Raw genomic sequence first — 27,291 nt, 5'->3', positions numbered from 1 at the left:
TACAGCTTGGGTAAATGCTTGCACCTAGACAGCTGAACACATATATAGCACGCTTGTGCCCAGCCCACACTCCACATAAACTCTACCCAAGTGCAAAGTACACAACATCAAAGACTGGCACATACTTACAGCATTGCGTGTACCCAAAATACTGTCATTTACACACAAGTGCATTCATCACTTGTAGATGGCTAGAATACTGGCATTTATACATGCACTTACTGCCTAAATCCAAGTGGCCCCTTGTAGAATTACCCCCAAAATATAAGGCAGGAGGGAGAAAGCAGAACTTAGGTGATTGGGTGGGGAGCAGTAAAAGCCAGGTTGCCTGATTCTGAAACACAAATCAAGTTCTGCATCAAACCAAGGGTCTTCAGTCTAACTTCTGATCAGAAGTAATGTCTGCAATTGTTGGTCTAGGACATGCAAATTAACGAGTACAAGTCAGGCAAAAAAGACAGTCATTTAAATCATGCAAAAAAATATTTTATTTTATTATATTTTTTAAAATTCCTGTGTGTGTTAAATTGATTATGCTCTTTGATGTGCTTGAATCCTTCCTGTGTTTTATGGATTTCCCTTCTGGTTGTTTGTATGGTTTGTAAACTGCATTGACCTCACCAATGTAAAAGCAGTATATTAAGTAATTCAATAAACATAAGGATCCAACTCACAAAGGAAACGCTTTTAATTACTGAATATTCAAGAACTCCTCCTACAGCTTTTAGCAATTGTTAAAGTTTTCTTTTAATCGTTTTTCTTTTTCTTCAACAATTGTTTTTAAAAGAAATGTATTGCTCTGTATTCTGCAGAATCTCTTGTAGAAGAAAGAAAATAGTGTATTTTATTTTCAAACACAGCTGAGATAATTCTTCCTGCTTTGGAAGAAGCACCCTGGAGAAACCCAGAGTCCTCATACCTCATAAGCATAAAACTTATTTCTCCAAACTAGGGGTCCCCAAATCTGGTAATTAAGCATCACAACCCAGCATGGTTTTCAAGACATCCACAGTGAATATGTACAAGATCTACTTCCATGTATTGTCTCTACTATATGCCAATACCCCTTATACACATTTACAGAGTGAACTTCTGAAATCCCACAATGAGTTGGAGCCTTTGAAGATGTTTAGGGATCCCTGCTTCAAACTGATCCTTAGATAGCAATGCGTGCATATGATAAATAAAAGTGTTACTAAAACAAAAGTGCAAGAGTAGCCTACAGGTTAGATTACTGGGCTGACAAAGCAAGGCTAGTTCAAATCCTGTTGTTGCTCCTTGTGATCTTGGGAAATTCACTTAATTCTCCATTGCCTCAGGTACAAACTTAGATTGTAAGTCCTCCAGGAACAGAGGAATTCCTAGAGGGGCATAATCGAACCGGGCACCCAAGTTTTCCTGAGGCCGTCCTGGCAGGGCGTCCATGCGAAGGGGCGGGGAAACCCGTATTATTGAAACAAGATGGGCGGCCATCTTTCGTTTCGATAATACGGTCGGGGACGCCCAAATCTCAACATTTAGGTCGACCTTATAGATGGTCGACATAAATGTTGAGATGGTCGACCTTAGAGATGGTCGTCCCCGGTTTTCGGCGATAATGGAAACCAAGGACGCCCATCTCAAAAACAACCAAATCCAACTCATTTGGACGTGGGAGGAGCCAGCATTCGTAGTACACTGGTCCCCCTGACGTGCCAGGACACCAACCGGGCACCCTAGGGGGCACTGCAGTGAACTAACTGATGCACTAACTCAGGGGTAGGCAACTCCGGTCCTCGAGAGCCACAGGCAGGTCAGGTTTTCAGGATATCCACAATGAAATTGCATTAGCTCCATGGTATGCAAATCTATCTCCTGCATATTCATTGTGGATATCCTGAAAACCTGACCTGCGGCTCTCGAGAACCGGAGTTGCCTACCCCTGCACTAACTGAACGGAAAAAGCCCTTCCCTTAGCGATTCGGAAAGGAACGGGCATGCAAGAAGGAAATCGTATGCAAATGAACTGCTCATTATTAGCTCATTTGCACATGATTTTCTTCCTAAGGATGGGAAGCCAGTGCAGAACAGCCAAGCATTATGCATGGCTGCTCTGTGCTTGCCAAAGACGGCTTCTTACATGCAGACAAGCTGCGTGTATAATAGCCGTCTACAACCTTAAATAAATTGCTGTCTACAACCTTTGAAAAATACAACCTTTTCTACAACCCTAGAAAAATACAAGTCCAGGTGAAAATGTCCAAGTGCTCGTCAGGGACTTTTTTTTTTTTTTTTAAGAGTATGGGTGAAGGACGTCCTTCGCTATGCCTCCGTCCCTGCAATGGCAGTTGAGGACGTCCAAAATGTGGATGTTTTTGTGAGAAGGACATCCATGCCTGGATGTTTCTGTGAGAAGGACGTCCATGCCTTTGCTATGCCTCTGACACCCCCTTTATTTATTTGGATTTTGGATCACAAGTGGCAGCAGTGGGATTTGAACCGGCCACCTCTGGATTGCAAGACCAGTGCTCTAACCACTAGACCACTCCTCCACTCCCTTGAAATTTGGCTGTCCCTGTGTGTGTGTGTGGGGGGGGGGGGGGGGGGACAGTTCAGGACGTCCAAAATGTTTGAAAGAAGGACATCCATGCCTTCGCTATGCCTCCGCTGACACACACATACCACACTGCTGCGATGGACCCGAGTATGACATTGCAGGCTGGCAAATAAAGTTTTTAAAGTTGTTTTTTTCGGGGTGGGAAGTGGTTAGTGACCACTGGGCGAGTAAGGGGAGGTCATCCCCGATTCCCTCCAGTGGTCATCTGGTCAGTTCGGGCACCTTTTTGAGGCTTGGTCGTAAGAAAAAATGGACCAAGTAAAGTCGCCCAAGTGCTTGTCAGGAATGCCCTTCTTTTTTCCATTATGGGTCGACAACGCCCATGTGTTAGGCACACCCCAGTCCCGCCTTCGCTAGGCCTTCGACATGCCCCCAGGAACTTTGGTTGTCCCCATGACAGGAAGCAGTTGGGGACACCCAAAATCAGCTTTCGATTATGCCGATGTGGGCGACGCTGAGAGAAGGATGCCCATCTCCCGATTTGTGTCGAAAGATGGGCGCCCTTCTCTTTCGAAAATAAGCCTGCTAGTGTACCTGTACTCATCTTTAGCCACTATTGAAAATGGTGTGAGCTAAACCCAAATAAAGAAAGAAAGAAGACATGCTATCAACCTTGAAAATGCTGAAAACTGTATTCTAGCTCATGAACAGCAACAGTATGTTGCATATTTTGGGATCTGCTTACAAATTACTCAATCATCACTAATAGTAGGTCATCAAACAATGACTTAGGCCCAGATGCACTAAACCTTAACGACCCTTTTAACGGCCCTTTACTGACCCTTAACGAAGAAATTTTCAACCGTAGCATGCATCAAAGGCCATTTTCCGACGAGGCCAGCAGCTAAAGAAAAGGGAATGCAAACGAGAAACTACCATTGAAATGTGGACAATTCGGAATGCACTAACCATATTGCAACGAATCATCTACCGTCAGAAATTTAACGTGAGCTCAGACCTGTTATTAAGGCCTAAGCTGTCATCTCCCCGCTGCCCCCTGCACCATAAAAATCATGTTTAAAAAGAAAAGTGAGCTTCCCGCTTCCCTCTGCCTAAAATAAAAAATGAAACTAACATCAAAAAAGGATCGGGAGGGGGCAAAGGCGCTCATCAGGAGCGTCCTGTATGGACGGCCTTGCCCCCTCCCCACCCCCCGCCCGAGGTCGCCACTGCTCCCCGCTTCTCCCTGTATGAAATAAAAACTCTTAAAATAAAAATCCAACTTTCGCAGCGCCAGGCCCCCCTCCCTTCCTGTCTCTCTCTTCTCCCACCACTGCTCCGCCTCCCGCCATTGTCCGCCTCCGTGCCCCGCCCCCCTGAGTTCGTCGCCGCCACACCCCCTCCACCGGACCCCCCCCCCCCCGCCTTAATGGCCGGTGCAGCGCCTCTCACCTGTGTTTGAAGGCGCTGCACGGGATGAAACAACTGATCGTTGATCGCTTCTGCCTCCACCGACGTCTCTCTCCTTCTTCCTGTGCCCGCCCTCCTCTGACGTAAGTTACCTACGTAGATAACCTACGTCAGAGGAGGGGAGCGGCGGCGACGAACTCAGGAGAGCGGGGCACGGAGGCGGACGATGGCGGGAGGCGGAGCAGTGATGGGAGAAGGAGAAGAGAGAGACAGGAAGGGGAGGGGGGGCCTGGCGCTGCGAAAGTTGGATTTTTATTTTAAAAGAGTTTTTATTTCATACAGGGAGAAGCAAGGAGCAGCGGTGACCTCGGGCGAGGGGGGGGGGGGGCAAGGCCGTCCATACAGGACACTCCTAATGAGCGCCTTTGCCCCCTCCTGATCCTTTTTTGTTGTTTGTTGAGATATTTTATGCAGGGGAAAGCGGAGAACCACGTGTTTTTTTGTTGTTGCTGTTTTGGACGTTTGTGGCATGCGCAGAGCAGCCAGCATAATGCTTGGCTGCTCTGCGCATGCTTTAGGGGCCGATTACCAACGGGGATTACGAATCTTTGATACATTGTACTTTTCAATACCGCACCGAACATGTGCGACTTGTTTTTTTGGTGCATGCTTCGTTTTTTCAAATTCGTTAAGGACTTTAAAGTTTTAGATTTTTTTACGAATGGTTGATGCATCTGGGCCTATGACCTTTAAAAATCTAACCACAATATACTTTTCTAATCTGCTGCATGTTAGCAATATAAAAAAAACCAAAACCCTGATATCAGTTGACAATCCCCTCAATATATCACATATGTACATGGCCTAATTCCAAACATTATTCACCCTTAGCCAATAGGGCATGCAATGCTAATCTGGTTCTGTAACTGAGCTTAATTCCTTACACAAAATATTATTAATTGGCTACAATCATTAAAATGTAGCTGGTAAAGGTAAATAAACTGCAATCATAACTTTTTTGTGGGACATATTTATTATATTCTCAGCTCCTAAGAAGCTTCCCTATATAAACTACAGGCATCACTGCAATGATCTGTAAAAATTATACATTTATATGAAGTTTCAAGACTGACTTATTTTCCCCTTTGGTATTTTCTCACATCCTTCTGTACTGCCAGTGGAACTCAAGCGTTGAGTTTCACTTGTCATTTCCTGATATTTAAAAGAGGTAAAGTGAAGGCTTGGCAACAGAGTTTCATTTTATTTATTTGTCGTTTCTCCCCTTTAGCTTCTTCTTCCCCACTAGCAACAGCTGAAAACCAAGCACAGCAGACAAAGCCTTATAGACCAAGAAGAAAGTGGAACTCATCCAATGCTGCTGCTCCTGCTACAGGGAGTCAGACTGGAAACTTGTAGGTTTTGTTTATTCTGAAATTAGAGGGGTATGAGCTCATTCAGATGGATTTTTGATTGTTTTATTTCTTCTTTTAACTACTTACGACAGTAACAGAAATTGCAATATAAACATTCCAGCACAGGGTATTCCAGGAAATGCCTTTAGTGCATGCCAGGGTATACTACTTGCTCGTTAATGGCTCATTGATTGCTCGTTAAGTTTAGTGCATCTGGCCCTCAGCTGGGTTACTTCAGTGACCATCCTGGACTAGGGGGCCTGGCTCCATTTAAAACCTTGCACTAACCACAACTGCCCAGTCTATTTATGCTTTCTGTGGTTGAGGGGAGCCCACAATGTTTTGGCTGTTCTTATTCACCATGTTTCCTTCTGGAAGATTTTCCATATAGTTTGTGTGTGTCTTGTTTAAGTTTTCAGTTTGATTGATTTTGTTTGTTTTGAAACATTTTATAGATGGGTTTTATTGTAAATCACCTTGTTGTTACTGAAGGGCAGTATAATCAAATATATTTAACGTCTGAGCTCCCCCCCCCCCCCCCCCCCCTGTGCGGGCTGAGTATGCTGCCTTCACAACATTCCCAGTTGGTCTGGGAAGCAGAAGTCGCAAACCAGGAATCAAACCTGAAACCTACTATATGGTAGTGCACAGCATTTATTATCTGGATCACCACCTGAACCTGCTCTTACCCTCCCCCTCAATGCCCCTCTGCCTTATATAGCGAAGATACTTACCTGTAGCAGGTATTCTCCAAGGACAACAGGCTGATTATTCTCACACATGGGTTGGCGATCCGCTCTGGCCCAGGAATCGGCACAGGACATAGCAAAAAATTAAAAGATTTGCCAGAACCTTCTGGCGCGCGTGCGGTGGTGCACTACGCACGCGCAGACTGACTTCCCGCCTGCCATGTGCGCGCATTCCTAAGTTCAAAAATATAAAGAAATAACTCCAAGGTGACGTGGGTGGGATTGTGAGAATAATCAGCCTGCTGTCCTCGGAGAATACCTGCTACAGGTAAGTATCTTCGCTTTCTCCGAGGACAAGCAGGCTGAACAATTCTCACACATGGGGTATCCCTAGCATCTAGGTTCACCCAAAACAATAAACAATGGCCAACTGGGCCTCACAACGGCGAGGACATAACTTAGATTAACCTAAAACTATATACAACTAATTGAGAGTGCAGCCTGGAACAGAACAAAACGGGCCTAGGGGGGGTGGAGTTGGATTCTAAACCCAAACAGATTCTGCAGCACCGACTGCTCAAACCGACTGTTGCATCGGGTATCCTGCTCAAGGCAGTAGTGCAATGTGAATGTGTGGACTGAAGACCACGTTGCAGCTTTGCAAATCTCTTCAATGGAGGCTGACTAAGTGAGCCACCGACGCAGCCATTACTCTGACGTTATGAGCTGTGACATGACCCTCCAGAGTCAACCCAGCTTTGGCATAAGTGAAGGAAATGCAATCTGTTAGCCAATTGGAAATTGTGCATTTTCCGATGGCAACTCCCCTCCTGTTGGGATCAAAAGCAACAAACATTTGGGCGGACTGTCTGAAGGGCTTCATCCACTCCACGTAAAAGACCAATGCTCTCTTGCAGTCCAAGGTGTGCAAGTTGCTTTCGCTAGGGTGCACATGAGGAAGGGGAAAATAAAGTTTGCAAGACAATTGATTGGTTTAGATGGAGCTCCTACACCACCTTCGGCAGGAACTTAGGGTGCATGCAGAGGACTACTCTGTTGTGATGAAACTTAGCATAAGGTGCACCCACTACTAGGGCCTGAAGCTCACTGACCCGACGAGCTGAAGTAACAGCCACCAAGAAAATGACCTTCTGGGTCAAGTACTTCAGATGGCAGAAATTCAGTGGCTCAAAAGGAGCTTTCATCAGCTGAGTGAGAAAGACATTGAGATCCCATGACACTGGCAGAGATTTGACAGGGGGCTTTGACAAAAGCAAACCTCTCATGAAGCGAACAACTAAAGGCTGTCCAGAGATAGGCTTACCCTCTACACGCTGATGATAAGCACTGATTGCACTAAGATGAACTCTTACTGAGTTGATCTTGATACCAGACTCTGACAAGTGTAGAAGATATTCAAGAAGGGTCTGTGTAGGAAAAGATAGAGGATCTACGGCCTTGCTATCACACCAGATGGCAAACCTCCTCCATTTGAAACAGTAACACCTCTTAGTGGAATCTTTCCTAGAAACAAGCAAGACCCGGCAGACACCCTCCGAAAGACCCAAGGAAGTAAATTCTAGGCTCTCAACATCCAGGCTGTGAAAGCCAGAGTGTCACGTTTTCAAAGCAGGAAACTGGGTTGTGCGCCCTTGGGCCACTGCTGAGGAGCGGCAGCGGCAGGCAAAACCACCCCACACCGGAGACTAGGCAGAACAGGACTGGAACGCCGGACTGGAGTTGCAGCAGAGGCAAACAGGCAGGACTAAAGCAGAGCAGGGACCCTTAAACTTCACCTGCACTTGGCCACTTTTCACCACGAGTTGAGCTCCTGGCTCCAGGTGGCCAGCAGGACTTTGCAGGACAGGGCAGGGGCTGGATACCAACAGGCAACACACAACAGAGTAGGACTAAAAGCTGCCAATGCAGCCACAAAACAAGAAACACAAACAGATAAGGATTAGGACTGAAAGCTGCCAGGCAGCCACTAAACAGGAAACACAGAACCAAGCACTAGACACAGACTACAGACCAGAAACCAGACAAGGAAATAAGCAATAAAACCTAAACTAAACTACACACAGAGTAACTAGAAACAGACAAGAATCAAGGCAAGAAACCAGACTGAGCAGAAGTGCAAACAGCACCCCAACAAACCTCAGGGCCTTACGCGATGCAAAGGCAAAGCAGAAAGGTTTCAAACTAGCTAATAAGCCCAGCAGCAGCTGAGGCTCAAGCTGCAGCAATCACCAGAAAACTACTGGTGCTGTGCAGGTTCAATCCAAGCAAGCAAGTCTGGCAGCCCGGAAGATCCGGCCCGGACTGGGCTGAAATCTGGAACGGATGACAGAACACAGAATCTAATGCAGCCAGCACACAAAGACAGAGATAGAACTAACTCACAAAGAACAGACGGAAGCCAGCTCAGAAGCTGACCGCCGGAAATACGGTGAGTTTGAGAGGGGTCACGGCCACAGACGTGACACAGAGACTGGAGGTTGGGATGTTGAAGCGATCCCTCGTTCTGGGTGAAGGAGGTCGGAAAACACTCCAATCTCCACGGTTCTTTGGAGGACAACTTCAGAAGAAAAGGGAACCAAATCTGATGAGGCCAGTAGGGTGCGATCAAGATCATGGTTACACGGTCCTGCTTGAGTTTCAGCAAAGTCTTTCCTACTAGAGGTATGGGACAATATGCATACAGAAGGCCTGTCCCCAATGGAGGAGAAAGGCATCTGACGCTAATCTGTCGTGGGCCTAAAGCCGGGAACAGAACTGAGGGACCTTGTGATTGATTTGAGTGGCAAAAAGATCCACAGAGGGGGTGCCCCACGTTCGGAAGGTCTTGCAGACAAAGCCCATATTAAGCGACCACTTGTAAGGATGCATTACCCTGCTTAGCCTGTCGGCCAGACTGTTGTGTACGCCTGCCAGATAAGTGGCTTGGAGAAACATGCCGTGACGGCGCGACCAAAGCTACATATGGATGGCCTCCTGACACAGAGGGCGAGATCCGGTGCCCCCCTGCTTGTTGGCGTGGTACATCGCAACCTGATTGTCTGTTTGAATTAAGATGATTTGGTTGATCTGAAGACCTGTTTCCTGGAAGGACCAGGCTCCCTGAGTGTGAAGCCCATCTACATGAGCTCCCCACCCCAGGAGAGATGCATCCATCGTCAGCACTTTCTGCGGCTGAAGAATTTGGAATGGTCGTCCCATGGACAAATTGGTCCAGATTGTCCACCACGGAAGAGAGTTGCAAAAGTCGGTGGACAGTTGGATCACATCTTCTAGATTCCCCGCAGCTTGAAACCCCTGAGAAGCTAGGGTCCAATGAGCAGATCGCATGTGTACACGTCCCATGGGTATAACATGAACTGTGGAGGCCATGTGCCCAAGAGTCTCAACATCTGCCGAGCTGTGACTGAAAGTACTGCGTTCCCAGCCGAAATCAAAGATACATTCCGATACTTCCAGCTCACAGGAAGTGAGTATATGCATCCTTCAAGTCCAGACAGCATAGTCAATCGTTTTCCTGAATCATGGGAAGAAGGGTGCCCAAACTAGAAATTTGTTCAGGTCCCTTAGATCTAGGATGGGACGCATCCCCCCTGTTTTCTTTTGAACAAGGAAGTACCTAGAATAGAATCCCAGCCCTTCTTCCCCTGGTGGAACGGGTTTGACCGCATAGGCCTTTAGAAGGGCGGAGAGTTCCTCTGCAAGCACCTGCCTGTGCTGGAAGCTGTATGAATGAGCTCCCGGTGGGCAATTTGGAGGTGTGAATTCCAGATTGAGGGTGCATCCTAACTGGACTATTTGAAGAACCCACCAGTTGGAGGTAATGAGAAGCCACCTTTGGTGAAAAAACATTAACCTTCCCCCAACCAGCAAGTCGTCCGGCACGGACACTGTTACAGTGGCTATGCTTATCTAGAGCCAGTCAAAAGCCCATACCTGGCGTTTGCTGAGGAGCAGCAGGAGCCTTGGGTGCATGCTGCTGATGGGAACAAGCACGCTGGGGCTGATTCTGAGTAGGTTGGTGGGACGCTGGAGTGTGCCTACACCTAGCATAGGACTAGGGAGCACGCCGCAACCCCCTAAAAAACATCCTAGTTGAAGAGGATGTAGCAGAAGGTGCCCGGCAGGAGAGAGAAGCCATAGCATCTGTGTGATTTCTTGGTCGACCAGGTCTTCTACCTTCTCTCTGAAAAGGTTATCCCCCCAGCAAGGTACATCTGCCATCCTCTGCTGGATGGAATGGTCCAAGTCAGAGACACGCAGCCGTTAGAGTCTGCGCATCGCTATACCCTGAGCAGAAATTCTGGACGCCACATCAAAAGTGTTGTATGCGCCCCTGGCCAGGAATTTACGACACACCTTCTGCTGCCTGACCACCTGGTGAAAAGGTTCTGCCTGCTCTGGAGGGAAGGCATCGACCAAAGTAGACAGCTGCCTCATCAAGTTTCACAAATGAATGCTTGTGCTGGTAAGATTGGATACAAAAAGAATCCAAGGTCCTAGCTTCTCTGCCTGTGGGCGCTGAGGCATAGTCCCTAGTACTCTTGGCTCTCTTGACGGCGGAATCCACCACCATGGAGTTATGGGGTAACAGAGGTTCACCGTGGATCCGATACTGAGAATCAGTCTTCTTAGGGAGCATGGGGCCAGACAGAGGGAACAACCAATTTTGAATAAGGACTTCCCGAAGTACCTTATGCAAAAGAGCAGTTACTGCCTCCTTAGGTGGACAGGTGTAGTCCAGGACCTCGAGCATCTCAGCCCTGGGCTCATCCTCCATGTCTGCAGGGAATGGAATGGCCTCAGCCATTTCCCACACAAATGATCAAGGCTCTCAGGAGGAATCAGTCTCCTTTCAGGTGGAGGGAAAGGTTCAGAGGGAATCCCAAAGGACTCAGAGGAAAAGTACCTGGGATCTTCCTCTGGCTCCCACGAGTACTCCTCCTCAGTATTGGAAAGCACCTCTCTCAGGGTTCTCGGAGACTGAGCCGGCCTCAATGGTGATGTCGAGGGGCAGAGGCCCGCATGGACTGTGGTGAAGCTTCCTCCACCAACATCGATGGGGAGTCAACCTAGGTGGCAGCAGATACCGGAGCCGCAAGCGGCACTGAGCTCGGAGACCTCGCCGCAAGTAGAGGGCCAGACGCCGCTTAAGCAGACAACATGGCAGGCACAAACACCCCCAATGCCGAAGCACACTGGCGCAGCAGTACTTCCAGAAGCTCTGGAAGCAAAGCCCAGATGCGCTCGTCGAAAGCCGCCATCAGAGAAGGCTGCAGGGCCAATGGAGCAGTCAGTGGCAGAATCTGCTAAGGCTCGGGAGCAGGAACCGGATTGCTGAGAGGCCGACGCGTTGGCACCTCCTGTACGGAGGGGGAGTGGTCCTCCCGGCACCAACGCTTCTCAGGTGCTCTCGGCACTGTGAAACGAGAGGGAACGGTGTTGGTGCTTCTTAGCCGTCGCTCGATGCACCTCACTGAGACTCCTCGGTGCCGACGTCGAATCCCCATGTCGCCTCGGGGTTGGGTCCGACGATGGACGGTCCCGGGGGCCTGACAGCAGGAGGCATCGAGACAGGTGGAGACCCACTCGATACCTCATTGCTCCCAGCGTGTCGGCTTCTCCGCAGCCATGCCTACCTCCGCTCCCGACGTCAATGTGTCCCTCGATGTCAACGTTCCAATGCCAAAGGACCGGACCGAGCACCAAAAAGTTTCTCTCTGGGCTTCTCGAGCAAGTTGAGTCCTTTTCTTCATACGAAGACAAAGGACACAATGAGATGGGCTATGGTCGAGCCTAAGGCACTGGATACACCAAGAATGGGTATCTGTACCTGAGATGGTCTGGTTGCACAGAGTACAACATTTGAAGCCGCTGGGAGTCTTCGATGACATGGAAGGGAAGCCCGCACCTGCAAAAATCAAACGGCTCGATTGTGCCAAGAAAAAGGGCGATACCCGACTGCATGGCCTAAAAGACGGCCGCTATCGAAAAAGAAAGGAAACTTAAAGAGGGAAAAACAAAACTAAAAAAAAATAAAGGGAAAACCTTTTTTTTTTTTTTTTTTAAACAGAATTAAATGAAAACCAAATGAAAAATACGCTTTAAAATTAAAGAAGGCTCTTTCCCGGGCGCGAAGAGAGGAGGCACAGAAAAAGCTGTCGCTCCTTGCGCAGAAGAAAAGAAACTGCAGTCCGAGCATGCATGGTGCACCACTGCTTGCGCACCAGAAGGCTCTGGCAAATCTTTTTATTTTTTGCCATGTCCTTTGCCGATTCCCAGGCCAGCGCGGATCGCCGACCCATGTGTGAGAATAGTTCAGCCTGCTTGTCCTCAGACAAATCTATATTCCTGTCCTTGCCCCTACCAAATTCAAAAGAGGCACACGTGCTGCACTGCAGTGTCTGAAGGAAAGGAGTCCTGGAGAACTGGGGAACTGTTATTGAGCCCCAGTACTTTGGGTAGAAACCTAAGTTAGCAGGTATGCCAGCAACTCCTCCTTCACAGGATGCTCTGAAAGTTACCAAAGCATTGCTCTCAACACAACCTACCAAAGCACTGCTCTCAACACAACCTGCCAAGTGAATCTGAACTTCACTAGCGATCAAATTAGGATTTCAAATGTTGCAACATCCAGTGTAATCACCTGGCCACCAGAGCAGCCTATTAGCAAATTATTCTAATAAAGGATTTGTGCATAATCTTTTGAAAGTTAGAGCACTATACCTGCTGTTTTCTATGGACACACTTGACAGCCATCCATTTTTGCTCTGAGCTGAAAGGATACTCAGCTCTTCTTATGTAATCATGCCGAAGACCCTCGAGACCCATCTGCATATGATTTAAGAACATAAAACAGGCCATTTGAAACATGTGTTCACTTCAAGGTCTCTGTTTCTCACTCAGAATTTTTAATACAGTCCCTTTCAATAGCATTCTAGAAATTCCATATCAGCATTTCTCCTTATGAACTGTGTAAGAAAATGAGCTCCCATTTCTCATCTTGGTCATCTGTTGTGTCCTGCTTTACAGACCAGTACCTTATATTTGACAAGTGAAGAATGAAAGGGTAGGAAACATAATATGATTTCTTCAGTACATTCTTGAAAACTAGTCAGCTGTCCCCTAGTTTGATTCTATCAGGTATTTCTGTTGATGTCAATGTAACCCTATCACCACAAAAATGAGGGTAATCTACTGAAAACTCATTTTATACATCCAAAAATTCACAGTTGTAATCTCAACTGTACATAGTCTTAGAAGCAATTAAGTAACTTGATATTGGAATCTATGGAACATGTTTCTCAAGCTCTGTTGTGTGCTATTACCAAAGAGGGCCTATCATAAAAAAGCAGCAGCCACAGTAAATAAAGCATGTTATCATGCAATGTGATTTCATAAATAAAAACCTAGGCCTCAATTTTTGCCTCATAATTTAATTACCATAAAGCTGTGCAGAACAGTATGGGAGAGGATGAAACAGCCTACTGATAGAACACACACAGGCTTTGTGTTTTCTCATTTTACTCCTTGCACCATATTTGACTTGACAAGAATTGTCCAATGCACTTCAAGCACCAACCATATAGCAGTGTGCAATTATACTAACAATCATTAGCCTTTCAATCCACCAAATCAATATTGTGTGGCTGACATAAGAGCTTATGAAAATTTTACTGAAAGATTACAAGTCCAATAAAAATACTTATGCTGAAAATACTCCTCCATATTTTAAAATATTTGTCTTGTTGCACAATGATGAAAACACAAATATCTGTCACTTACCTTCATTGACAGAGCGATTAATGCCCCCTCAGTTGGCTTTCCCATTAACGTATTGTTTCTAATTTCAGCATCATTGCACACACAGCCTGCCTGAAAGATGAGCAAAAATCCACAGCAATGAAGCCAGCGCATTATGCTACTCATATAATAAGTTAGGGTTTATTAGTGCAAGAGTAGTTTACCTCAACAATTTTGCTTAAAGACAGATTACATAATCCATGGATAACATCACCATTGCTCATCACGTCTCCAAATCGATTATAGCCTACTCCTGTGACCTATAAGGACAAAGAGAATGATTTTTGATCTGATAAATGCAATATTTCACCCATTTCAGCACAGGAATAAATGCTGTGACCAAACTGCAGACTTTGGTAGGAATCACAAACGGATTCACATCTTCTGAACAGCTTTTCCACAACTGAACATCGTCCACCCAAATTGTGGCATACAAATAGTCAAGTGTTAGAACACTGCTTTTATGTTTCAACTGTTTTTTATTATGAAAGAAATCAACATATCCACATCTTATAGACATTATAGAACTAATACAAGTATTTTTTTGTTCCTCCATTATCTTGTAACAGCATAATAAAACAATAATTATCTTACACAAGGATAGTGTGTTTCTTTTTCTTTCTCTGTGTGTTTCATTAATTTGTATTATCCATGAATTCAACAGAACATTGCATTATTGTCAACATCTAACATAACCAAATATTGTGCCACCTTCATTATCCGATATTAGTACAACAAATCCATTATTAGTTCCCACCATAGTATAATGTTGCATTCTTCCATCCTTATACCTACTATTTCCCTTTCCCCCTTCCCACCCTCCCTGCCCTCTTATTCTTCATGGTTCCCCCTGTAACCTATAAAATTCCCCATACTTTCCAGTATCGCATAAAGTCCACTCATAAGGTATTAATAATCAGACTTCGCCCTTTCTGCGTCATTTTTTCCAAGTAGCATCCCCAGATTTTAAGAAATCTCGTTTTTCTTTTATCATTTCCTTTAGCCTCTTTTGCTTCCCAAACCAACAATTGATGTACCTGATTACGCCAATGCCAGAAATTTGGCGGGTTGTGTGTAGTCCAGTGCTGCATAATACATTTCCTTGCTATCAAACATAATTTGCGCTTTAGCAATACTTTATCTGCATTTAAACTCGATTGTACCTCCTTCATATCCAATATGAGATGTAATGGATTCATATCTACTCTACTACATAACATACCTGTAAGATAGTTAGTTATTTGTCTCCAATATCGTTGTATTAATACACACTTCCACATCGCATGATAAATGGAGTTCTCGGCATTATGACATTTTACACAAAGAGCTGTTTCTATACCCCCTGCTTTATACAATTGAACCTGTGTAAAGTATGCCCTGTGTATCATTCTAAATGCACATTCCCTATAATCATTTCCCCCTATCAGGCATGGAATACTTTTGATTTGTGCCATTATATCCCAGGATTGCAAGTTCCTTCCCATATCTTTTTCCCATTTCTGTTTCAATAAAGTCATCTCCTTCGCAGGAGTTAGGCTCCATAGTCTCTGATATAATTGCGATATAGAAGGGGCATTTTCTGTAATTTCCTCAAAGAAGGTAATAATTTTATTACCTAACCTAATTATAAGTGCTTCTTTATTTAAATTTTGTATGTAATGTTTAAGCTGATAGTGCGCATAAGTATCTTGCCATCCAGGTTCTTCTTGATGAAGCAGCTGCGGCAGTGGCTTAATATCCCCATTCTCTCCTAGTACGTCTGCCAGGGTTTCCACACTTATCTTTCCCCAGTCATCAAAGATTTTGTTCTCCATTCCTGGTTGGAAGGCCGGATTCCCTCTAATACTTATTAACTCCGTTATTCTCGAGTCTCCGCCTAATAGTTTGCCTATAAATTTCCATACCTCTCTCATGGGTTTAAGTAAAATATTGTGCCTAATTCTAGGAGGAGTTTCCCCGCTCCGCAAATGCATTAGGGTAGTAAAGTGATATGGGTTAAATAATGCATCTTCCATCTCTATAGGTGTATAGTCGGAAGCATGAAATAATCTATCTCTCACCAGTCGCAATAAACATGCCATATTATAATATTTAAGATTGGGAATTCCCAAACCCCCCTGTCTCCATCCTCCCAACATGTATTTTTGTTGTATTTTAGCTTTTTTCTTAGCCCAACAGAATCTGAGCAGCATTCGGTATAAGCGCTTTATATCTTTCTGCAACAGGGCTATTGGTAAGATCTGCAACATATATAACCATCTCGGTAAGATCACCATTTTAAGAAGGTTGATCCTCCCTATGAGCGAGAGTGTTAGCGTGCCCCATGATGCCAACTGCTGTACTGTCTGTTCCAGTAATTTTTCAACATTTAAATGATATAGCTCTTTTGGTCTGGCCGGCAACTGTATACCCAAATATACAAAAGATTTATGTGCCTGCTTCAAAGGGAAATCTCCCCCCCATAACTCGTGTATGTCCACATTAATTTGAAGCGCTTCTGACTTGTCTATATTCAGTTTGAAACCCGAATAATCTCCATATTCTCTGAAAATTTGTAAAAGATTCTCTAGAGTATCTTTTGGCTTCGTAATAATCATTAACAAGTCATCCGCAAATGCAGCTATCTTAAATTCCTGATTTTTAATATGTACCCCTGTTATCGCTGCACAATCATGTATGTCTCTAATTAATGGGTCTAATTGAAGTGCAAATAACAGAGGCGACAAAGGACAACCTTGTCTAGTTCCCCTAGTGATCTGAATTTCCCCCGATATATTTCCATTTACCAGCACTTGTGCCCTTGGGTTATGATATAGTGCTCTAATTGCCTGCACAAAGGTGCCATTAAATCCATATTTCTGTAGCACCGAGTATAGAAAGGGCCATTCCACTCTGTCGAATGCTTTTTCTGCGTCGAAGCTGATCATCACAGCTTGTTCTTTGGAGTGACCTAGTCCTTCCAATGACGCCAAAATATTCCGCAAGTTTTTTGTACTTGTTCGCCCTTGGACAAAACCCACCTGTGCTGGATGAATTAGATGAGGCAATATCCCTCCTAATCTTTTGGCCAATATTTTTGCAAATAATTTTGCCTCTTGATTAATTAGGGAAATGGGTCTATATGATGTAACCAACTGTTCATCTCGTTTTGGTTTAGGAAATACTACTATCCTAGCTAAATTCATATTATCAGACAAGGCCCCCTTCTCTATCCAGTCATTGAACATTTCAGTCAAGGTAGGGAGAATCGAGTCCCCCATCATCTTATAAAATTCTGCTTTAAAACCGTCTGGACCTGATGCCTTGCCTGATTTACTTTGTTTGATTGCCCATCCTACCTCGTCTTCACTAATCCTAGCATTTAGCCGCTTTCTGTCTCTACTTTGCAGCCTCGGAATGTGAACACCCTCTAAGTAAGACTCCCCCTGTAGCTCGTCTTGATCTGCCCTCTTATAAAGTTCTTGATAAAAATTTTGAAAAGCTTGTCGAATTTCTTTATTAGAGTGTATGAGTTTCCCATTTTTTTGTTTAATAGTTGTTATATTTCGGGAATTAACCTTAGATGCTATAAGTCGAGCTAAATATTTGCCCCCTTTATTCCCGTGCTTGTAAAGTTGAAAGCGATAGTAGGCCTGAGATTTCACTTCTCTCTCATGTAGTTTGGCATTTAAAGTTGCTTGTATGGTCAGAATCTCTTGTCTGATATCATTACTAGGGTTCATACCGTATTGGCGGTGTAATTTACCTAAAAGTTGTTCTAGTCTCATTATTTCTCTGTCTCTCATTCGTTTATAGTGCGTGACATAGCTAATTATTTCCCCCCGCAACACCGCTTTCGCTGCTTCCCAGTAAGTGCTGATCTCATCCACTGAGCCTTCATTAAAATGCTTAAATTCTGCCCATTTAGCATGTAAAAGCTCCCCAAATCTTGCATCTTTAATTAAGTATGTTGGAAACGTCCAGCTTTTTAGCAAGTCTTCATCCTCTCCTCCCTTCCATGTCATTCCGACCACTGAATGATCCGATATGACACAGGGATCTATGTGTACCTCAGTAATGTCTGTTATTATAGTTCGTGATACCAGCAAGTAATCAATTCTTGATGCTGACCCATGTGCTCTAGATTGGTGTGTGTATTCTTTCTCCATAGGATGCAAGGTGCGCCAGACATCTATTAAATCTAATATTTCACATAAATCCGGTAGACCCCTAGTATCTATTTTTCTTATCTCCTTAGGCGGATGCGATCTATCCATATTCGGGTCCCAAGTCATATTGAAATCTCCTCCCATCACTAGGGGCAAGTTTTCCAGTTGAGTGATTTGGGAAAGCAATTTCTTATAGAATTTTAAATCTAACACATTAGGAGCATAGACATTTCCCAAAATTATAGTTTTTTTATTAATGGTTACTATGCTTAGCACAAATCTACCCTCTGGGTCTGAAATAGTTTTATGTATCTTGATTGCTAGCCCTTTCCGAAAAAGTATGGCTACTCCCCCTTTTCGACCCATTGCCGCAGCTGCCACACAATCTGCCACCCACCATTTGGCTAATTTGGCATGCTCCTCTGCTGACAAATGTGTTTCTTGGAGCATTGCAATATCTGCTCTTATATGTTTAAGATGGCGCAATATTTTTGATCTCTTGATGGGGGAATGTATTCCCCCCACATTCCAGGATGCTACCTTAAGTAGTTATCATTCATATAGCGATTTTCCATCATCTGATTACCTTTTACTATCAAGAGTAGCCAGCCCAGCCTCCAACCACTCCTGTTCATACCCCATGTTCTCATTTTCATATTTATTTGCGTCTGTAGGTTACATTGAGTTACTCTCTTCCCCTTCCCCCCCTTACATTGTCTTGTAGTTATCTGTTCCCTAACCTCCCCCCTCTCCCCATTCCCCCCCATTAGCCCTCTCCTTCCCGTAGGAAGCAGGTCACTTTCAACGCTCCTCCTCCCATTATTTGTATCCGTCCCTTTTCTGCTCGTTCTTCCATTAATGATACATGTATGTGTGAGTAAGTATTACCTCTTTAACATTCAGTCCCCCAACACATTTGACATTTAGATTTGCCATTCTCTACAATTATTAAGCAAAAGCAGTATTATTAGTCATAAATAATCTTATGATTATCAGATTCTTTCAAACTAAGCTTGTTATACTTTTAAATCTAATGTAACTGATTTCAGGCTCTACGACTTATATGACCTGCAGTGTCAACTTGTTATCAACAACAGTAGTATCTTAACCTTATTATACTATATCTATTATAACATATTTTTATGATTGTGTATGTATTACCTCTTTATCATTCAGTCCCCCATCTCATTTGACTTTTAAATTTGCCAGTCTCTACAATTGTTAATCAAGAGTAGTATTAGTCTTATGAGATCTTAGTGTTGTCAGATTCTTTCAAACCTAGATTGTAATACTTTCAAATCTAATTTAACTGATTTCAGGCCTTGCAGCTTACATTATCTGCAGTATCAAATATCTAACAACAAAAGTAATATCTTAATATCCTTATACTATATCTATTATAACATACTTTCCTAATATCCAAGATTCTTGGCCACTTTTCATGCTTAAATCGTCCTTTCCTGTTATCCTGTTTGTGTTTCAATTGGCCCTCTAATGGTTTCAGTGTGCATTATGTCCACCTTAAATCCAATTTGTGTCGCTGTTCAGTGTGTCCATTGATAGTCTCTTTTATGTATCATCTGCCCCAACATCCTCTGTTTATAATTCTCATTTCAATTATAGGTCTCTTCTTTATACTTTTTTCTCAAGCATTTAGCGATGTCAGTTAGAAAATGTCTTTTTTTCAGCAGTGCAATCCTTAGCTCTCAAGTTTCCGGCCTCTCTTCCATCTGTTGCACAAATAGTTTTGCTTCTTCCATAGTGGTAAACAACTTTGTGCCCGAAGAATGAATGATTCTCAACTTTGCAGGGTATAATAGCGCAAACTTAATCTTTTTATTCACCAACGCTGAGCATATCGATGAAAACTTTTTTCTTTGCGCCGCCACCGCCGATGAATAATCTTGAAAGCAAAGAACTTTGCGGTTCCCGCTGTATAGTTCTTTGCCGTTGCGCAGGGCTTGCAGTATGGCGTTTTTGTGACTGAAATTGAGTATTTTGCAGATGACTACACGTGGTCTTCCCTCCGCCACGTTCTTCGGCCCTAGTCGATGTGCACGCTCGATTCTTAGCGGCCCCAACATCTCAGGTAACTCCAGTTCTGCTGTGAACCACGTTTCAAGAAATTTGCTGAGTTCACGATCTCCTTGCCCTTCAGTTAGTCCCACAATTCGGAGGTTGTTCCTCCTCGACCTATTTTCTAGGTCTTCGAGTTTGTCGTCGTATGAGGTAATTGTTTTCTTCAGTTGATTTATCTCTGCTTCTAGTACAGTGACTCGGTCTTCCGTTTCACTGGCCCGCTGTTGATATTGCGCCATATCCGTTTGTATTTGGGCTATACTGTTATTAAGGGATTCCAACTTGTTGTCCAGGGAACTCAGTTTTTTATCTAATATTACCTCTAGCGCTTGTGTAACTTCTCCCACAATTTCCGCGGCCCAGGCGGACCCCACCTCCGACGTTCCCGGGCTCACCGGCGCCGCCATTTTGTCTCCAGCTAGGCGAGTTTTTTCTTTTTCTTTTCTTGTGTTTTTTGTCGCCATTGCCGTAACCTTCTGCACTCAATCCGTTCACTGTGAGTTCGGCTATTGTTCGCTCTCAGTTAGCAGGATGTTAATCTTTGTTTGCAGCGATTTTTTGCCTAGATGTTTGAGGAGAAGGCAGGAGCGATCCAACTAGCGCCCACTCCCGCTCATAGCGTCACGTGACCTCAGAACACTGCTTTTAGTTAAATGAATATTCAACCATCCATAAGTAAATCCGTAAGGGATGCATTGGGCCAGAACGATGAATTTCTACAAGTATATCTGGGCATTGGGTTACGAGGCTGACAACCTATGACCTGAATTTCTCACACAGGATCATTTTTACAGAGTCAGATACTAACCAAGGCTCCCAATAGGCATGTAGCAAGAATGCAAAAAAAAAAAAAAAAAAAATTATTAGCACTACATAGCTGCTGTAAGCAGGGGTCAATAACCTCACTGGAAATGGAAATGGAATTAGTGTAGTACAGAGGGAATTGCAGAATTTAAAGGATACCCATTGACACCTAGCATAGATTACACCTTTTACAGAGGTATTATTGGCTCATGGCAAGGGAAAGAAGACCGTTGTATAACCGATCTCAGAACATGACTCAAAATCTGCTGCAAAAAATAAAAGGATTTATGCTTACTACGGAGTGGGATTGTATATGGAATAATAAAACGCTGTGCTGTGCTGTAATCATGGCCTGAATCTGTCTCTGGAAAAAAGGATCCCATATGTGAAATATGTTGCCAAGCATTTAAACTAAATGGATAGGGTTGGCAGATGGAAGCTCGCTGATTATGCCTGTCACCCCTGAAAAGCAAAGACAGACAATAGGAAAAATTATGAAAGCAATGATTTCATTAGACCAGTCCTGAGCAACTGTGCAAAATGAGAGAGTGAGTATGAGGAATACAGAGAATAGTTTAGTTCCATTCACTGTCTGTAACACCTTTCAAGCAAACATTGAACACTTTAAACCTGGAGTACATCATAAAAACAAAAAATATACAGTGGTGGAAATAAGTATTTGATCCCTTGCTGATTTTGTAAGTTTGCCCACTGACAAAGACATGAGCAGCCCATAATTGAAGGGTAGGTTATTGGTAACAGTGAGAGATAGCACATCACAAATTAAATCCGTAAAATCACATTGTGGAAAGTATATGAATTTATTTGCATTCTGCAGAGGGAAATAAGTATTTGATCCCCCACCAACCAGTAAGAGATCTGGCCCCTACAGACCAGGTAGATGCTCCAAATCAACTCGTTACCTGCATGACAGACAGCTGTCGGCAATGGTCACCTGTATGAAAGACACCTGTCCACAGACTCAGTGAATCAGTCAGACTCTAACCTCTACAAAATGGCCAAGAGCAAGGAGCTGTCTAAGGATGTCAGGGACAAGATCATACACCTGCACAAGGCTGGAATGGGCTACAAAACCATCAGTAAGACGCTGGGCGAGAAGGAGACAACTGTTGGTGCCATAGTAAGAAAATGGAAGAAGTACAAAATGACTGTCAATCGACAAAGATCTGGGGCTCCACGCAAAATCTCACCTCGTGGGGTATCCTTGATCATGAGGAAGGTTAGAAATCAGCCTACAACTACAAGGGGGGAACTTGTCAATGATCTCAAGGCAGCTGGGACCACTGTCACCACGAAAACCATTGGTAACACATTACGACATAACGGATTGCAATCCTGCAGTGCCCGCAAGGTCCCCCTGCTCCGGAAGGCACATGTGACGGCCCGTCTGAAGTTTGCCAGTGAACACCTGGATGATGCCGAGAGTGATTGGGAGAAGGTGCTGTGGTCAGATGAGACAAAATTGAGCTCTTTGGCATGAACTCAACTCGCCGTGTTTGGAGGAAGAGAAATGCTGCCTATGACCCAAAGAACACCGTCCCCACTGTCAAGCATGGAGGTGGAAATGTTATGTTTTGGGGGTGTTTCTCTGCTAAGGGCACAGGACTACTTCACCGCATCAATGGGAGAATGGATGGGGCCATGTACCGTACAATTCTGAGTGACAACCTCCTTCCCTCCGCCAGGGCCTTAAAAATGGGTCGTGGCTGGGTCTTCCAGCACGACAATGACCCAAAACATACAGCCAAGGCAACAAAGGAGTGGCTCAGGAAGAAGCACATTAGGGTCATGGAGTGGCCTAGCCAGTCACCAGACCTTAATCCCATTGAAAACTTATGGAGGGAGCTGAAGCTGCGAGTTGCCAAGCGACAGCCCAGAACTCTTAATGATTTAGAGATGATCTGCAAAGAGGAGTGGACCAAAATTCCTCCTGACATGTGTGCAAACCTCATCATCAACTACAGAAGACGTCTGACCGCTGTGCTTGCCAACAAGGGTTTTGCCACCAAGTATTAGGTCTTGTTTGCCAGAGGGATTAAATACTTATTTCCCTCTGCAGAATGCAAATAAATTTATATACTTTCCACAATGTGATTTTCCGGATTTAATTTGTGATGTGCTATCTCTCACTGTTACCAATAACCTACCCTTCAATTATGGGCTGCTCATGTCTTTGTCAGTGGGCAAACTTACAAAATCAGCAAGGGATCAAATACTTATTTCCACCACTGTGTAATGTAATAAAGATTAATATAAGAAAAAAAAAAATCAACCACCACACAGGAGAATTTAAAGATCAATACATCAGAGAAAAAGCATAGAAACGCAGAAGCAAGACAGCAGATAAAGGCCAAACGACCCATCCAATCTGCCCATCCACTATTTCCTCCTCTCCCTAAGAGATCCCACTACTTGTCCCATGCTTCCTTGAATTCAGATACAGGCTTCCACCATCTTCACTGGGAGGCCATTCCATGAATTCACCACCCTTTCTGTTCTTTGAGGAGAGAGATGTGGTCATAGAGGTGAGCTTTATGTACGATTTTCCTGGCAGTGGACCAAACCACTTGAAGATGCTTTAGACTTGCCTGGCTGGTGTGAAGGTGGCAGACCTCACACGTCACCTAGATAGGATTTTAGATAGTGCTGGGGAGGAGCCGGTTGTCTTGGTACATGTGGGTACCAATGACATAGGAAAATGTGTGAGAGAGGTTCTGGAAGCCAAATCTAGACTCTTAGGTAGAAAGCTCAAATCCAGATCCTCTACGGTAGCATTTTCTGAAATGCTACCCGTTCCATGCACAGGGCCCAAGAGACAGGCAGCACTTATGATTTTGAAACATTACAGTACTATCTGGTGGCTATGGACATATAGTTTCAGAAGAGAGTCAGAAGAGAGTCACAGATTTTCAGGAGTATCATTCAGCCACATATGATCATGTAACTCACTGTTGAAAAACTTTGAACACTCTGCTATAACTAATTAGTACCTCTGCATGCTGTCCATCTGATGTAAAAATCTGAGTTACAGTCATTTCATTCTTTGTTAGAGTCCCCGTTTTATCAGAACAGATCACATTGCAGCAACCTGTACAACAAAAACAAAGTTAAGTAAATACACAGACTAATCTATGAATGGGAAATACAAATGTGTGTTGGGGATGGAGAAGAGGAAAGTGAAAATATAAAGGTTTTGTTAATAACTATCTTGAAAAAAAAAAGTTACACTACCAAGTCTTTGGTAAAGAGCAATAACAAATCAAGTGGGCATATTTCTAACCTCCCTAAAACGCAGCGACACAAACAACTACAATTAGTTGCCGCAAAGAGAAGGGAGATATCTATAGTCACCTGTGCACATTGTAGTCACCGCTCACAGTATTTCGTCAGGTCTGCTTGTGTCTTCCACCCAGCACATACAACATATAACAGTGCACACAACTAATTCCTTGTCCTGTGCACCAGGGAAATCCAGGACTTATAGATTTGCATTTATCTACCAGCAGGTAGAGATAGTGAGTATAGAATCCTGTGCTTCTCAACCAATTCAATGTTCTTTATCTCCAGCAGGTAACAGGATGATCATTGTGCAACTCCTGCTTTGGATTTTATTTTTAACTTCTGAACTGGTTGATGACCAGTTTATCAAAAGTTAGAGGGTAGGATCGGCAAATATTTGTGGAAAAGGTCTGCCGATATTGGTCCTTTGGGGGTATACCTGATGGTGCCGGGTCTCTCAACCTTACATCCCCCACTTAAACTACATGCTTCAACAAGGTCTTTTCCCTAAGGAAAATGGCAACATCCTACTCACCCCAATACCAAAAGATCCCAAGAAAAAAAATCAAATGAAATCACTAACTACCGCCCAGTAGCATCAATCCCATTGATGGTCAAACTGATGGAAAGCATGGTAATCAAACAACTTACTGATTATTTAAACAAATTCACAATATTACAAGAATCACAATCAGGATTTCACCCCCTCCATAGCACTGAAACAGTACTAATTACCCTCCTAGCCAAATTCAAGCAGGAAATAGCAACAGGCAAAAGCATACTTCTCCTCCAATTCGACATGTCCAGTGCGTTCGACATGGTAAAATACTACTAAGACTCCTAGATTACTTCGTGATTGGCGGACACATACTTAGTTGGATCAAGGGTTTCCTAACCACTAGAGAACATATCAAGTGAAATCAAGCTAAAACATACCACCACCGTGGAAAGCAGAATGCGGAGTACCTCAAGGATCACCACTATCACCGATCCTTTTCAACCTAATGATGATCCCACTAGCCAAATCCTTATCCAACCAAGGCCTTAACCTTTCATCTACAGACGATGTCACAATATACATTCCTTACAAACGTGATCTGACAGAAATCACCAACAAAATCAAGCTCAGCTTGAATATCATGGACAAACGCATTTCAACTAAAACTCAATACAGAAAAAACACACTGTCTCATCCTCTCATCCCAATACAATACGAACAAACCCACAAACATAAACACCCCAGATTATACCCTCCCTATCTCAGACAGCCTGAAAATTCTCGGCGTTACAATCGACCATAACCTCACACTAGAGAACCAAGTGAAATCTACAACAAAGAAAATGTTCCACTCAATGTGGAAACTCAAAACGCGTGAAACCATTCTTCCCGAAGGAAACATTTCGCAACTTGATACAATCAATGGTACTAAGCCATGTAGCCTATTGCAACGGAATTTATGTGGGATGCAAAGAACAAATTATAAAGAAACTTCAGACCGCTCAAAACACGGCAGCCAGGCTTATATTTGGAAAAACGCAAATTGAAAGCGCCAAACCCCTCCAAGAAAAACTGCACTGGCTCCCAAAGAACGTACTGCTTTCAAAATCAGCACCCTGGTTCATAAAATTATCTACGGCGAAGCCCCGGGATACATGACAGACCTCATAGATCTACCAACCAAAAACACAACAGGATCAACAAGAACATACCTAAATCTCCACTACCCAAGCTGCAAAGGACTCAAATACAAATCAACCTATGTATCTAGCTTTTCCTACATAAGCACACAACTATGGAACGCATTACCAAAAGCCGTGAAAACAAATTATGATCACCTAAACTTCCGGAAATCATTAAAAACTAACCTGTTCAAAAAGGCATACCCTACCGACCCGACTTAAATGCCTGTACCCTGCAACACAACGAAACCAAAGCTCGTAATGGACATATAATAAATCTTCCTCTTTACGATTCCCTAATGTGTCTGTACACACGACCCTTATTCTACCACATTACTGTATTTGTTCATACTGGAATTGGCGAATGCATTTACGGTACTATGTAAGCCACATTGAGCCTGCAAATAGGTGGGAAAATGTGGGATACAAATGTAACAAATAAATAAATAAATTTCTTCTTTTGCCTTCTCAAGATAACACTTGTTGACAGAACAGCAGAAATTGAAAGGGCAGCTGGGTCTGTCCCTGAGGACATTTTTTGGTAAGCGCTGTGTTCGCTCAGGTGGGGGGAAATTGTGTGCTTGGAGTATTTCTCTGTCTCCAGTGGATAGTGATGGTTGGACCATGCCGCTCCTGACCCAGGTTGGAGAACTGGGCATCAGTTGAGCAGATGACTACCTTACTTGAGGCTTTAAACTCCATTACAAAAAAAGGGAAGGAAGAAAAAAAAAAAGGGCATAAAGCTGTTGAATTGGAACTGGAGCAGAGATGATAGAAGAATCCGAGTGCTTTCCCCTCTTTCACCGCAGTTTTCTCCTTTTCCCCAGAAGAAGTTTAATTAATTGGATGGAAATTTGTTTCCTCACCTCAAAACATTAGAAATGCTTCAAACTCTTCAGTGTTTATTCCAGGCTACAACAGCAGTTAGTTAACAATGTTGAAGACAGATAGTAACAACACTATCATCAAGGTTGCCTGAAAAGCTGTAAGACTTAGTGGTTCTGCAAAAAATGGTGTTATCAATTTATATCATTAGTTATCTGCTTCTGCTCTAGCTGGTACCTGCACCCCTAAGGTTAGGTACAAGGCACCTGGTTGGCATAACAGATACCTTAAATGGACTCCTTTTCCTTCTGTTGGACCCCACAGGGTGCAGAGGCTCCCCATACCTCCACACTACACAAGTCAGCCACATCTCAGGTTATGATGCTTGGCCTAATCCATAAACCCTTGCTCTATAAGTAAGTGCCTTGATAATGCTAATCGGTGAAGATATAGCTTATGATTCCTCATTTCAGATTCTCTGCTACACGCAGGTGACTTGTACCAGCAAATTAATTACACATTATTAAAATTCTTTTTCCATACTACTTTATTTTCTTAAATTTTACCAAATTTGTTCTGTTTGTGGA

The 27,291-nt window shown here is 43.8% G+C and overlaps 1 protein-coding gene across 1 annotated transcript in view; it reads right to left on the bottom strand.

Moving 5' to 3' along the window:
• Nucleotides 1–27,291, bottom strand: part of LOC115472229 (calcium-transporting ATPase type 2C member 1-like) — a 181,733-nt gene that overhangs the window by 134,286 nt on the left and 20,156 nt on the right. The window contains exons 3-6 of the mRNA XM_030206430.1: nt 23,911–24,008; nt 14,033–14,128; nt 13,851–13,940; nt 12,792–12,896 (exon numbers count right to left, since the gene is read on the bottom strand). Of these exons, the coding sequence (XP_030062290.1) occupies nt 12,792–12,896; nt 13,851–13,940; nt 14,033–14,128; nt 23,911–24,008 (389 nt within the window). The remainder of the gene's footprint in view (nt 1–12,791; nt 12,897–13,850; nt 13,941–14,032; nt 14,129–23,910; nt 24,009–27,291) is intronic.

Source organism: Microcaecilia unicolor, chromosome 1, assembly GCF_901765095.1.
Source record: "Microcaecilia unicolor chromosome 1, aMicUni1.1, whole genome shotgun sequence".
Lineage (NCBI taxonomy): Eukaryota > Metazoa > Chordata > Amphibia > Gymnophiona > Siphonopidae > Microcaecilia > Microcaecilia unicolor.
The sequence above is the reverse complement of the archived record's forward strand: the minus strand, read 5'-3'. Positions and strand labels throughout refer to the sequence as shown.